Source organism: Arachis ipaensis, chromosome B01, assembly GCF_000816755.2.
Source record: "Arachis ipaensis cultivar K30076 chromosome B01, Araip1.1, whole genome shotgun sequence".
NCBI lineage: Eukaryota > Viridiplantae > Streptophyta > Magnoliopsida > Fabales > Fabaceae > Arachis > Arachis ipaensis.
This window is the reverse complement of record NC_029785.2, coordinates 6,906,349-6,918,715: the sequence shown is the minus strand read 5'-3', so window position 1 is coordinate 6,918,715 and position 12,367 is coordinate 6,906,349. Positions and strand designations below refer to the sequence as shown.

Below are 12,367 nucleotides of genomic sequence, written 5' to 3'. Positions count from 1 at the left end.
CCACCATCTTTTCACAACACCTCCAACAACACTGGTTGGTTTGATGCTTGAATGCAGGTATGTAAAGATTATAAAAAGAGTAGTAGAGATGATGTGTTGATGATTAAAGTGTTGGTAAATAAAAAATATAAAAATGAGAGATTCGAGGAAAAAGAAATAACGATGAAATTGAAGTTGAAGATAAAGGATGGGATAATTTAAAAATTTTATTAAAAAATTAATAAAAATTTAGAATTTAAGTATTTTTGTTGTACAAAATTTATTTTTAATGAGTATAATATTAATTTTCTTCTTTATAAATACTTTTATCTTCATAAAGTTTATGGGTACAAATTCTTATTATTTTTTCTTTTTTTACTCCGTTTCACTATTTCTTTTAATTATTTCAATAGCAAAGTTACGGAATTTTCCCAAATTAAACTCTCTCTTATTCTCTGATTTGATTCATAATAAAGCCAAATTCAAATAATGGAACGGTTGTCAGTGATGCATGTCTCTTCCACTTCCACTCTCTATATATAACGTGAAAAATTCAAGCTTTTTCCCTAAGGAAGACAAAAGAAAATGCTGTAAGGTGGGAACGTGTTGATTGGAAAAAGTGGGACAAAAAAGGAAAAGCAATAACAAACGAAAGAAAAAAATCCATACCTCTATGAAAGGGAAGAACAGGAAGAAAAGAAGAAAAGCTTTGAATTGGAGCATGGAGAAAGAAGAAGTAGGTGCAAAATGGGTAACACACTATTCAAGTGATCACCAAATACTGTTGGTTGGGGACGGTGATTTCTCCTTCTCTCTTTCACTCGCACGATCCTTCGGTTCTGCTTCCAACATTGTAGCTTCTTCTCTTGATTCCTATGGTCTCTCTCTCATTTTCACTATGATTCTTTATTACTCTCTTGATTCTCGTGTTGTTTAATGTAAAAGTTTCGAACTTTGGGTCTTTGATGGATACTTATGTATATATGATTGAATGTTCCTTTCCCCCTTTCGCGGGAAAAATTAGGGTGGATATATATATATATATATTGTTGTTCTCCTTGTTTTTGTGTTTAAAATATTAGTCTCCTTGTTTTTGTGTTTAAAAGATTAGAATGAACTATTAAGCAAGTGTAGAAGTTCGAATCCACCTTTTTGTATGCAGCAACCCATTAGGCAGTAGTCAACCTTAAATGGAGATGAGGTTCATATCCATAAGGATTAGTTCTTGGCTGATCGGATTGGAAGATACATGGACAAAAAAAAACATTATTCTCTTAGCTTATTATTCTGTGGCTTGTGTTGTGTAACTTTTAACAATGATGAATCACTTTCTAGATATTTGTTTATACCTTTTAACCAGGTTATGGTTCTCCACAACTAGTGAAATTGCTTGTAAACTAGTGAATTTATATTTATGTGTTTTTCTTTTTTTAATTTTTTATTTACTTTCCCTTCCCGTTTCACAGGACATTGTATGGTATTGGTAGCTAGTGTTTGCTCATGTTATGTTTGTTTTTTCAGGTTGGTGCTTATTTTGGTCCTTGAGGAGTCAAAATAGTCCCCATAAATAACTATTAAGGGAAATGTTTTAAAATGAGTTATGTTATTTGTAATCACTTGGCACACTCTTCTACCATTGGATTAGGTGTGTGACCTATTTGATTTGGTTCCCATATGAGGATATATGTATATGAGACATAGCAAGCACACACAACGTTCACAATATCACTCTTTCAAGTGTTATATGGCTAGAGTAAAGATGGGATGGTGGAAAAGGGATGAGTGAGATAAGGGATAACTTATAAGCTTACATTGTTCTAATGCAAATGCTTCTTTTATTCCCCCTTTATCATTTTCACTTCAGTCAAGCATACCCTTAATTAGTGTAATTCTTTTGTTACTTTGATTCTTTGAAAAAATGATTCTGCCTGACTTTTGGCGTTGATTGATGCTGTCCACATCATTCATGAAGATGATGTTACCAAGAACTACAAGCAAGCGAAATCGAATTTAGACGAACTAAAACAGCTAGGAGCGTGCTTGTATTACGGAGTGGATGCAACCAAGATGAAGTATCTTCTGGAATTGAAGATGCGCAGGTTTGATCGCATTATATTCAACTTTCCTCATGCAGGTTTCCATGGAAAGGAAGACAACTTGACAGTGATTAAGTAAGTTTTCCAGTGACCAGTCATATATTTGGATTCCTCGTTATTGTTCATGGATAATAGTAGTATCAAGTATAACTAAGTTATGTCTTTTCTTATTCAGTATGTGTTTCTTAAATATACAAAGTTAAGAACATGAATTAACCTTCTCAATATGCACATATTTGGTTTTTATAGAATTGTTATTGACTTGTAATTGTTCGTTCATCATGAGTATTTCTATTTTCGCATTAAGTTGTTGTCTACTAGTAGTAGTATTCTACTATGTTTCTTTTTTACTTTTTGGTTTATATTGAATTTCATTTTCCACTATTTATCCTACTAAACTTTACAGGAAGCATAAAGATCTTGTGCTTGGTTTCTTCAAGAATGCAAGTTGCATGCTTAGTGCTAATGGTGAAATTCATGTGAATCATAAGACTAGTCCTCCTTTCAGCAACTGGGAGATTGAGAAGCTTGGTGAACAAAGCTTATTGACATTGATCGAGCTTGCCGACTTCAGGAAAGAAGATTACCCTGGTTATAACAACAAGCGAGGCGATAGTGGTAGATGCGATGAACCCTTTCCACTCGGAATGTGCAGCACTTACAAGTTTATTAGAGCTACAATGAGGAAGTGCGAGAGGAAAAGGAAAAGGGGTTCAGGAGAGCAAATATGTCGCCCATATCTAGAAATACAAGATGCTAGGCAGCAATTACCAACTACTTCAGTTGATCTCAATTGTTATTCTCAATCAAGTGAGGTTTCGAAATTCCCGCGAATTGTGTCATCAGACTCATCACTCTATGGTTTGTCAAATGAACATGCTTCAATCAGATGTGGCTACCTGAACAATGTCGATGCAACACACCATAGAGCTGCTCATTGTGCTGCCTACTATTATGGTCAGGGTATGAGACAGAGCTCTCAGAGATTGTTGCAGCCTTTGCAACCAATGAAGCCATTGAATCCTTTCCAACTTTGGCCAACATCAACTAATGTTAGATATTCTCAAACATATTATGTTAGAACAATGGATATCACTCGACTGCCACTTGTTGCTAGAAATGAAGGCTACCAGGTATGTATTTGTTTGACTTCTTTCAGCATAAAAAACGGTTTATAAATTATAAACAAAGAGATATATTATTTGGGGAATGCATTTAGTGAACCAATTCAAACTTGGTATATGGTGTACTATCATAAATCTAACTAAGATATATAGTTACAAGATTATCTTGGTGCATTGTCCTATGATTTATACATTATTATTTATATATCTAAAAATGGACATCCTATCTGTTAGAGATATATACCATTCATGTGGCTTAAGCTTTTGAGAAAAATGATTTCATGACATTATATAGTGAAAGAAAAACACATATTCTTAGGTGGTGGCAAATGTTCCAAAATGTCTACTTTTAGACGTCCAAATAATGTTTCTCACAATGCAACTATGTCCTTAAAATATGCTTTTTCCCTAATCATCTCTCAGGTCTATAGTGGCAGTTCAAATTATATGGGAGAAGCAGTTGGTGGAACAGTTCAAAGGTATCACTATGAAAGAGTAGAGAGACCTCAATTCCAGAGTTATCTCTCTGAGTTGCATTGGGAAGTTGTCAATGGTGGCAACTATGTTCATAGTGACATTCCCAGGATGGGTGTGATAGAAGAGAGGAATATGATGTTTATTAGGTCCTGATGAATGATGATGTTGTTAATCATCCCTTTTTTTTATTTGACTTATTAATCTATCAACATCTATCATACCTTGTTAAATATGTTGATATTTTTCATATCAAGCTCTCGTTTGATCAAAGCTGTGTATATAAGAAATTTATCCTTTATATCAAATGTCCAACTTTTGTAGGGGCCTTCTAGTGTTTATTTATTTATTTTATATGTTTAAGAGTAAACAACCATTTTGACATTTGAAAGATTTTGATTTTGACAAAATGAATCTCTAAATATCAACTTCCATTTGACAAAATGAACTAATCGTTTAACTCACCACTTTAGAGGATAAAGTGTGATTTTTCATCCTTTATTTTATAGGTGGGATTAAGAGAAAATATGAGAGAGAAATTATTCAATAGTGAGAGATCACACTTTCCACTCTAAAATAAAAATTCAAAATTTAGAGGATCTAAATTCTAATCGAATTATACTTGTGAGAAGGTTGCATTTCTTTTTTTTTTTTTTTTTGGCTGGCTAATGTGGCCTTGTATTAGTGCGTGTGCATTATGCTTTGTTTTGATGTTTTGATCTGATTTTTCAATAAGAAAAGAGAAGTCACATTTCAGGGAAATCAAATCAAAGAATTAAATGAATAATAATATGCCTAAATATAATTTGCATTTACTTTTCGTGGGAAGTGTTAGATAAATATGTAATAGTATATTATCATATACAACATAAATGGTCATATAAACATCTAATTTGTATGTAGCAAAAGGTTAAATAAACATCTAATAGTATATTATCATGTGTGAAACATAAATTACTCTTTATTCCATTACTTCATTGGTCATTTAGAAAAAAATTTGATTGGATGACATTGACAAGAAAATATCAGTTCATTAAAATCAATCTCTGATAATAATTTTGATCAATTTAAGTAAAACTTCAGTGTTACGGGATATAGGTTTCATATAATTCAATTAACCCAATTCAATTGTGAGATGAAATATAAGTAGTCCCAAAGAGAATCATTCTATGGATCAAACTAATGTTAGCACTTAGCGGTCAAAGAAATACTGTAGACGCACAAAAAATTCTAATTTTAAGACATTTCTCTTTTTTTTGGGGTCTTGGAATTTTAAGACATTTTTCAAGTTGCTTGCTCGTGAACAAAAAAAAAGGTTGCTTGCTAAAATGCTTTTTGTAAACTATTGTGAACAAAATTTCTGTAAAATATAAGATTTTTAGAAGAAATATATGTTGTCAAGATGGCTAAGTGGTCTAAGGTACTAGACTCAAATTTTAGTCCTCCTGAGAGTACGTGGATTCAAATTCTATTTCTAACATTTGGAAAAATAATTTTTCATAAAAATTATTTGTTTTAATTTTAGTCTTAAACAAATATTATATGATTCAATGATTTAAGGATATGTTCGTTTTAAGTTAAAATCACTTCTAAAATAAAAAGACATATATAATTTAAAATATTCATTACTCTATTTCATATATATTTTTTCAAGCTATAAGAAGTAAATCTTAATTATATAAGAGATTATTTGTTATGAAAAGTTAAATAACTTTTTTAAATTATAATATATTGTCAAGACGGCTAAGTGATCTAAGGCACTAGACTTAAGTTTTGATCTTCGTGAGAGGGTATGGTTCAAATCCCACGCTAACATTTAGAAAAATAATTTTTTGTAAAATTATTTGTTTTGATTTCAATCTTAAACAAATATTATTTTTAAGAGTTTGTTTGTTTCAAGTTAAAATCACTTCTAAAATAAAAAGGTATATATAATTCAAGATATTCATTATTCTATCTTATATGTATTTTTTTAAACTATAAAAAGTAAATCTCACTTATACAAGAGATTGTTTGTTATCAAAGTTAACTAAATTTCCAAATCATAACATATTATCAAGATGGCCGAGTGGTCTAAGGTGCCAGACTCAAGTTTTGGTCTTCGTAAGAGGATAATTTTTCATAAAATTATTTGTTTTGATTTCAATCTTAAACAAATATTATTTTTAAGAGTGTGTTTGTTTCAAGTTAAAATTACTTCTAAAATAAAAAGGTATATATAATTCAAGATATTCATTATTCTATCTTATATGTATTTTTTTAACTATAAGAAGTAAATCTCACTTATACAAGAGATTGTTTGTTATCAAAGTTAACTAAATTTTCCAAATCATAACATATTGTCAGGATGGCCGAGTGGTCTAAGGCGCCTATTTGTTTTGATTTCAATCTTAAATGGGTATTATTTTTAAGAATTTATTTGTTTCAACTTAAAATCACTTCTAAAATAAAAGACATATAATTCAAGATATTCATTATTCTATCTTATATATATTTTCCAAATTATAAGAAGTAAATCTCACCTATACAAGAGATTGCTTATTATAAAATTTAACTAACTTTTGCAAATTATAATATATTGTTAGGATGGCCGAGTGGTCTAAGGCGCTAGACTCAAGTTCTGGTCTTTGTGAGAGGGTGTGGGTTCAAATCCCACTTCTGACATTTGGAAAAATAATAACTCGTAAAATTATTTGTTTTGGTTTTAAGTTAAAATCACTTCTAAAATAAAAAGACATACATAATTCAAGATATTCATTATTCTATCTCATATACATTTTTCAAGCTATAAGAAGTAAATCTCACTTATACAAAAGATTGCTTATTATCAAATTTAACTAACTTTTCCAAACTATAATATATTGTTAGGAAGGTACCAAAGGGTGTGGGTTCAAATCCCACTTCTCACATTTGGAAACATAAATTTTCGTAAAATTATTTGTTTTGATTTCAATCTTAAACAAGTATTATTTTTAAGAGTTTGTTTGTTTCAAGTTAAAGTCACTTCTAAAATAAAAAGGCATATATAATTCAAGATATTCATTATTCTATTTTATATGTATTTTTTTAAGTAGGTAAACATGTTCTAATAAAGACGTTGGAGAGGCTATTCTGATTTATTCTCTCTCTTGCTTCTGACTTTCGGACACACTTATTAGAGAAATTCATAGTTTCTCTCTTAATTTTGGTGGAAACAAAAAAGTTTAGAGAAAAAAATGTCTTGGATCAATTGGGATATTATAACTCGACCGAAATTAGAAGGGGTTAGGTTTCAAATATTTGGGTGCTTATAACCTAGCTCTTCTAGCCAAATAGTGTTAAAAAATTGCTACTCAGCCACAATTCCTACCATCTGAAGTTCTAAAAGGTAAATATTTTTGGGATTGATAAAGTATTTTGGAGGGTCGCAAGGTTATTGAGAAGAGGATGCTGTGGCTGTTAAAAATAAACTTGATGGTTAGAATTTAAGAATAAATAGAAACCACGGTTTGAATAAATTGTCTATATTTAATTTTAATTTAAACCATTTGTTTATTAGGATGTATTAAATTTAGATGTCAAAGAAAGGTATAAATACATATGTAATAATCATTTCAAAATAACAACACACAAATACATTCAATACATTCCTCTTCATTTTATATTCTTGGTGAGTGTGTGTGCCTTGTTCTTTTATTTTCCAACAAAGTGGTATCAGAGCCACTTATAAAATATCTTCGTCAAAAGGAACTACTTTATCTTTTCAATACCCACAATTATCTAAGCTCAACTATGAGAATTGGGCAGCCCGAATGAAAATAATTCTCGGTGCTCAAGGAGTGTGGGAGATGGTTGAGAAAGGGTATGTAGAACCAGAGAATGTGGAGAAGCTAACAGAAGCTCAGAAGAAAGAATTAGAAAATAAAAAAAAAGAAAGATCAATGTGTATTTACTATCATTCATCAAGGCTTGGATGATAATATGTTTGAGAAGATTGCTGTTGGAGATAAGTGTGTATGTCCAACAAAATACTATTGTGAATTATTATTATTATTATTTCTTTTTATAAGAATAAACTTTTATAATTTATGATAGTGTCCTTAATTAAAATTAGAAACGAATAATTACGATAGGGATCGTAATAATGAGATATACGTTTTTTTGAGTACTTTTAATTTAAATTGTTCTTAATCGTAGAATCACTAAAAATGGGACATTAGTGATTCGGATAGATTAATATATATATAATAGTCTTCATTGGATGAAGATTAATAGATCTCATTTATTAAATTATATATATAAATGGTATATATAGAGATATAACCATTGAACTGACTCACTCTAAGAATTCCTAATGGTTATAGTTACCGTATATTTGTCAATAGGATATTCTTATGATGAACATAATATTAGAATTTTCCTTTGACCTGCGACTATCATAGTAATTGACAATGTATTTGTTATACTTTGATTCCGGACACCTAACACCCTACGGTGTTAGTTGAATGGACATTGGGTATGATTTAAATACTTGTAGAATTAATGATTAGTCAAAATGGAATCCATCAACTATGGTAATGAGTTTGAGCTCTACGATTATAATGAATGGAATAAACAATGCCTTGGTCAAGGGGTTTGAATGAATTAAGAAATGAGTTTCTTAAGTCATTCATAATTCATTATAATAATGGTAACAAGTTAGAGTTTGACAATTAAACCGTACTCTAAAAGTTAGCCAAGAGCTGAAAAGATGGAAGGAGTTGTATTTTTTGTTAAGTCACCAATCTCATACTATATATGTGTATATGATAAAAGAAAGACAACACAAGTTTTTTTCTTTTACCTCCACATACACAAATATTCCAATTCTTAGTGAAGAATTGCTGGTGCAAGGAGTTGCAAGAAATTTCTCAGTTAAATCCATTGGTCAAGGAGTTGACAACAAGGATCAGTCTCGGTGTGGATACACATAGTACCTTCGTACTATCAGTCTCGGTGTGGATACACATAGTACCTTCGTACTATCGAAGGAGAAAGTTTTCATTCACTAGGGTACTCAGGTATTGGCATCTAACCCATCTTATTTCAATAAAGTTTTAAGCACAAAATAGATCAATAGGATTACTTTATTACTTCCGCTGTGCCCGTCTAGTTGCCAAGGGATACCGTCAAAAGGAGGGAATAGATTATGAAGAAACATTTTCTCCTGTGGCAATGCTCAAATCTATTCGGATTCTACTTGCTATAGCAGCTTACTATGATTATGAAATATGGCAAATGGATGTGAAAACAACTTTTCTTAATGGAGAACTCACAGAGGAAGTGTACATGACACAACCTGAAGGTTTCACACTTCAGTCTGATCATAGTAAAATTTGTAAGCTGCAACGCGCCATTTATGGGCTAAAGCAAGCTTCTAGAAGTTGGAACATTTGCTTTAATAAGACAATCAAAAAATTCGATTTTATCCGGTGTGAAGAGGATCCTTGCATATACAAAAAATTTAGTGGGAGTACAGTCATTTTCTTAGTACTCTATGTTGATGACATATTACTAATAGGAAATGATGTACCAACATTGCAAAATACCAAAACTTGGCTATCTCAACAATTCTCCATGAAAGATTTGGGAGAAGCAGCCTATATTCTAGGAATAAAGATCTATAGAGATAGATCTAAAAGGTTGCTCGGACTCTCACAATCTATGTACATTGATACCATATTGAAAAGGTATAACATGGAAAACTCTAAAAAGGGCTATTTACCAATATGCACTGGAATTACTCTCAGTAGAAAGGATTGTCCTAAAACTTCTGAAGAGAGAGTACGCATGAGTAGAATACCATATGCTAGTGCAGTGGGAGCTATCATGTATACCATGACATGTACACGTCCTGATGTCGCATATGCGCTAGGAATAGCCAGTCGATATCAGGCAAATCCAGGTGAGGAACATTGGAAGGTGGTTAAATCCATTCTTAAATATTTAAGAAGAACCAAAGACCAATTCCTCATCTATGGAGATTCTGAACTTATACCAAAAGAGTTCATTGACGCAAATTTTACCTCAGACAAAGATGATAGCAAATCTACTTCAGGTTATATTTTCACCTTAAACGGTGGTGCAGTGAGTTGGAAAAGTTCCAAACAAGCTACTGTAGCTGATTCAACAACTGAAGCTGAGTACATAGCAGCAAGTGAGGCAGCTAAAGAAGCTGTGTGGATGAAGAAGTTTATAAACGAGCTTGGTGTGGTGCCTTCAATTAAAGAATCACTTCCATTACTGTGCGACAATAATGGAGCCATTGCACAAGCAAAAGAGCCAAGATCACATCAAAAATCTAAGCATATCTTGAGAAGGTATCATTTGATAAGAGAGATCGTTGAACGTGGAGACGTTGAAATTCAAAAGGTTGCTGGGAAGGATAATGCAGCAGACCCATTCACTAAGGCACTTGGATCAAAAGAGTTTGATAAGCACATGTGGGAATTGGGATTGAAATATATGACTGATTGGCTCTAGTGCAAGTGGGAGATTTTGTTGGAAATACATGTATGCCCTAGATCCAATCTGTCATTGGCTCTAGTGCAAGTGGGAGATTGTTGGAGATAAGTGTGTATGTCTGACGAACGGATTTTTGACGGTTTAGAAATTCACTAATAAAATCTCGTTGTAAAGTATAGTTTCTAAACCAAGCAATAATCCTTTCATACAAAAAGTTGTTTGTCACTAAAACAAACCCCTAAATTTATAAACCGAAGTATTGGAACCTCGGGTCGTTCTCCCTAAGAATTACAATAAAGTGTCTTGTTATTGGTTATGAATTATTTTTGGGGTTTTGATAAGAGGCATGAAAGATAAATGGCAAGAAAGTAAACTAATGGCTAAAAAGGTCTTGGCAAGGGTTGGTGGGCAAGGGTCTCTATCCTAATCACTAACCACAATATGAGAATTGGCAAGGATTAATCTCATTAAATCATCCTCTAACTAGTAGTAAAGGAAAGTCAAATGAGCTATATCAATCCTAGTCCATAAGTCATATCAAGGCATCTAATAGAATCAAGGTGAAATAAATTTAGCTATTTTGAGTCCTAAAAAGCATGTTTTCACATTCAAGCACAATTAAAGGAGAATATACAAAACCATGCTATTTCTTGAATAAATATGGGTAAAAGGTGATAAAATCCCCAAAAATCAATACAAGATAAACCCTACAAATGGGGTTTGTCAACCTCCCCACACTTAAACCAAGCATGTCCTCATGCTTAAACCAAGAATGAAGTAAGGGTATGGCATTTATTCAATGGAAACTAACTAAATGCAATCTACCTATATGCAACTATCTAAATGAATGCAAGTGCTTGGTCAAAATAAATCAATTCCCAAGAAACGTATATGCACAAGGGCTAAGGACTAGCAAGTCTAATCCGCAATTGAATTGAGTTATTAAATATTTTACAAACTTGCGTGAAGAATGATGATCATAGGTGAAAACATGTAATTGAGCATCGAACCCTCACCGGATGTGTTTGCACTCTATTCGCTCAAGTGTTTAGGGTTGATTCACTCAATTCTCCTCTATTTCATGCTTTCCAAGATTTGTTTTTCTTCTAACAATCAACATTTATTTCATGCATGCATACAAGTATCATGAGGTCTTTTCATTGGTTGTAATGGGGCTAGGGTCAAGGTAGGATGCATATTTGGTCAAGTGAGCTTGAAATTTGAATCTTTGATAAGCTTAAACTTCCCACCTAACCTATGACATCCTATACAATTAAGTTCTAACCTAACTACCCATTTTCTCACTTTTTCACATACTCTTGCATTTTCTTTTCATTTCACAGCACTTATGCATTGATCTTATTGAGCTTCACTTTGGGACATTTTGTCCCCTTTTTATTATTTTTATTCTTTTTTTCTTTCTTTTTCTATTTTTTTTTCTTTTTTTCCATATTGTTTTTCTTTTTCACTTTTATTTCTTTTTCTTTTGTTTTTCTTATTTTTTTCTTTTTATATACAAGAACCTCAATGCATAAGGTTTTACATTTGATCAATACATGAGTATGTACCCAATTCCCAATATTTCCAATAACATTACAAAACTACCCTTTTATTCACCCAATGTCCCAAGGTTCCCACACTTTGAATGGTACACACACTCTAGCCTAAGCTAATCAAAGATCCAAATAAAGGACATTCATTGTTTTTTTTCGCTTTAAGGCTTGTAACGTGCTAAATTAAGAACAAGTGGGTTAATTGTAGGCTCAAATTTGGCTAACAATGGAAGATAAAAGGTAGGCTATTTGGGTAAGTGAGCTAAATGAAATGATGGCCTCAATCACATAAATGCATGAATACACAAAATAATGGACATAAAGAATCAAACAAATCAAAGATTACAATCATAGAAAGAGAATAATGCACACAAGAAGGAAAAATAAGTGGTTATAAGATGTAACCACACCATTAGGCTCAAATCTCACAAGCTTGTGTTCTTAGCTCAAAACATGATCCATAATATACATACATTCAAGCAAGTTCTATGAAAAGTTTTCACTCAAATCAATTGAGATGCCCTATAGATAGAAATCTTGAAAATTTTCATTATTTGACTAAGCTTATTGTGTATATAATAAGAAAATGCAAGTAAAAATCCTAAAATCCTAAAATGAAATGCAAAAGTGTTGGGATTAGAAATTTGTCACCCAAAAT

At 31.8% G+C, this 12,367-nt stretch overlaps 1 protein-coding gene, 1 long non-coding RNA gene and 1 other non-coding gene across 3 annotated transcripts; 2 read left to right on the top strand and 1 right to left on the bottom strand.

The window, feature by feature from the left end:
- LOC107614240 lies at nucleotides 452-3,996 on the top strand. The gene is made up of 4 exons (XM_016316494.2): nucleotides 452-857; nucleotides 1,952-2,150; nucleotides 2,482-3,208; nucleotides 3,623-3,996. The coding sequence occupies exons 1-4, from the start codon at nucleotides 653-655 to the stop codon at nucleotides 3,827-3,829; spliced, it is 1,338 nt and encodes a 445-aa protein (XP_016171980.1). The 5' UTR covers nucleotides 452-652; the 3' UTR covers nucleotides 3,830-3,996.
- Nucleotides 1,062-1,945, bottom strand: LOC110269201. Its single transcript, XR_002358260.1, has 2 exons — nucleotides 1,677-1,945; nucleotides 1,062-1,633 (listed from the first exon to the last, which is right to left on the bottom strand). It is a non-coding gene; the product is annotated as an uncharacterized LOC110269201 (long non-coding RNA).
- Nucleotides 6,254-6,337, top strand: TRNAL-CAA. Its single transcript has one exon. It is a non-coding gene; the product is annotated as a tRNA-Leu (tRNA).

Excerpts from the sequence above, each read along its gene's own strand:
- LOC107614240 (XM_016316494.2), top strand. The coding sequence starts at position 653 with ATGAAAGGGAAGAACAGGAAGAAAAGAAGAAAAGCTTTGAATTGGAGC. Across the intron at positions 858-1,951 it reads TTCTTCTCTTGATTCCTATG|ATGATGTTACCAAGAACTAC; the intron begins GTCTCTCTCTCA and ends TCATTCATGAAG. Across the intron at positions 3,209-3,622 it reads CTAGAAATGAAGGCTACCAG|GTCTATAGTGGCAGTTCAAA; the intron begins GTATGTATTTGT and ends ATCATCTCTCAG.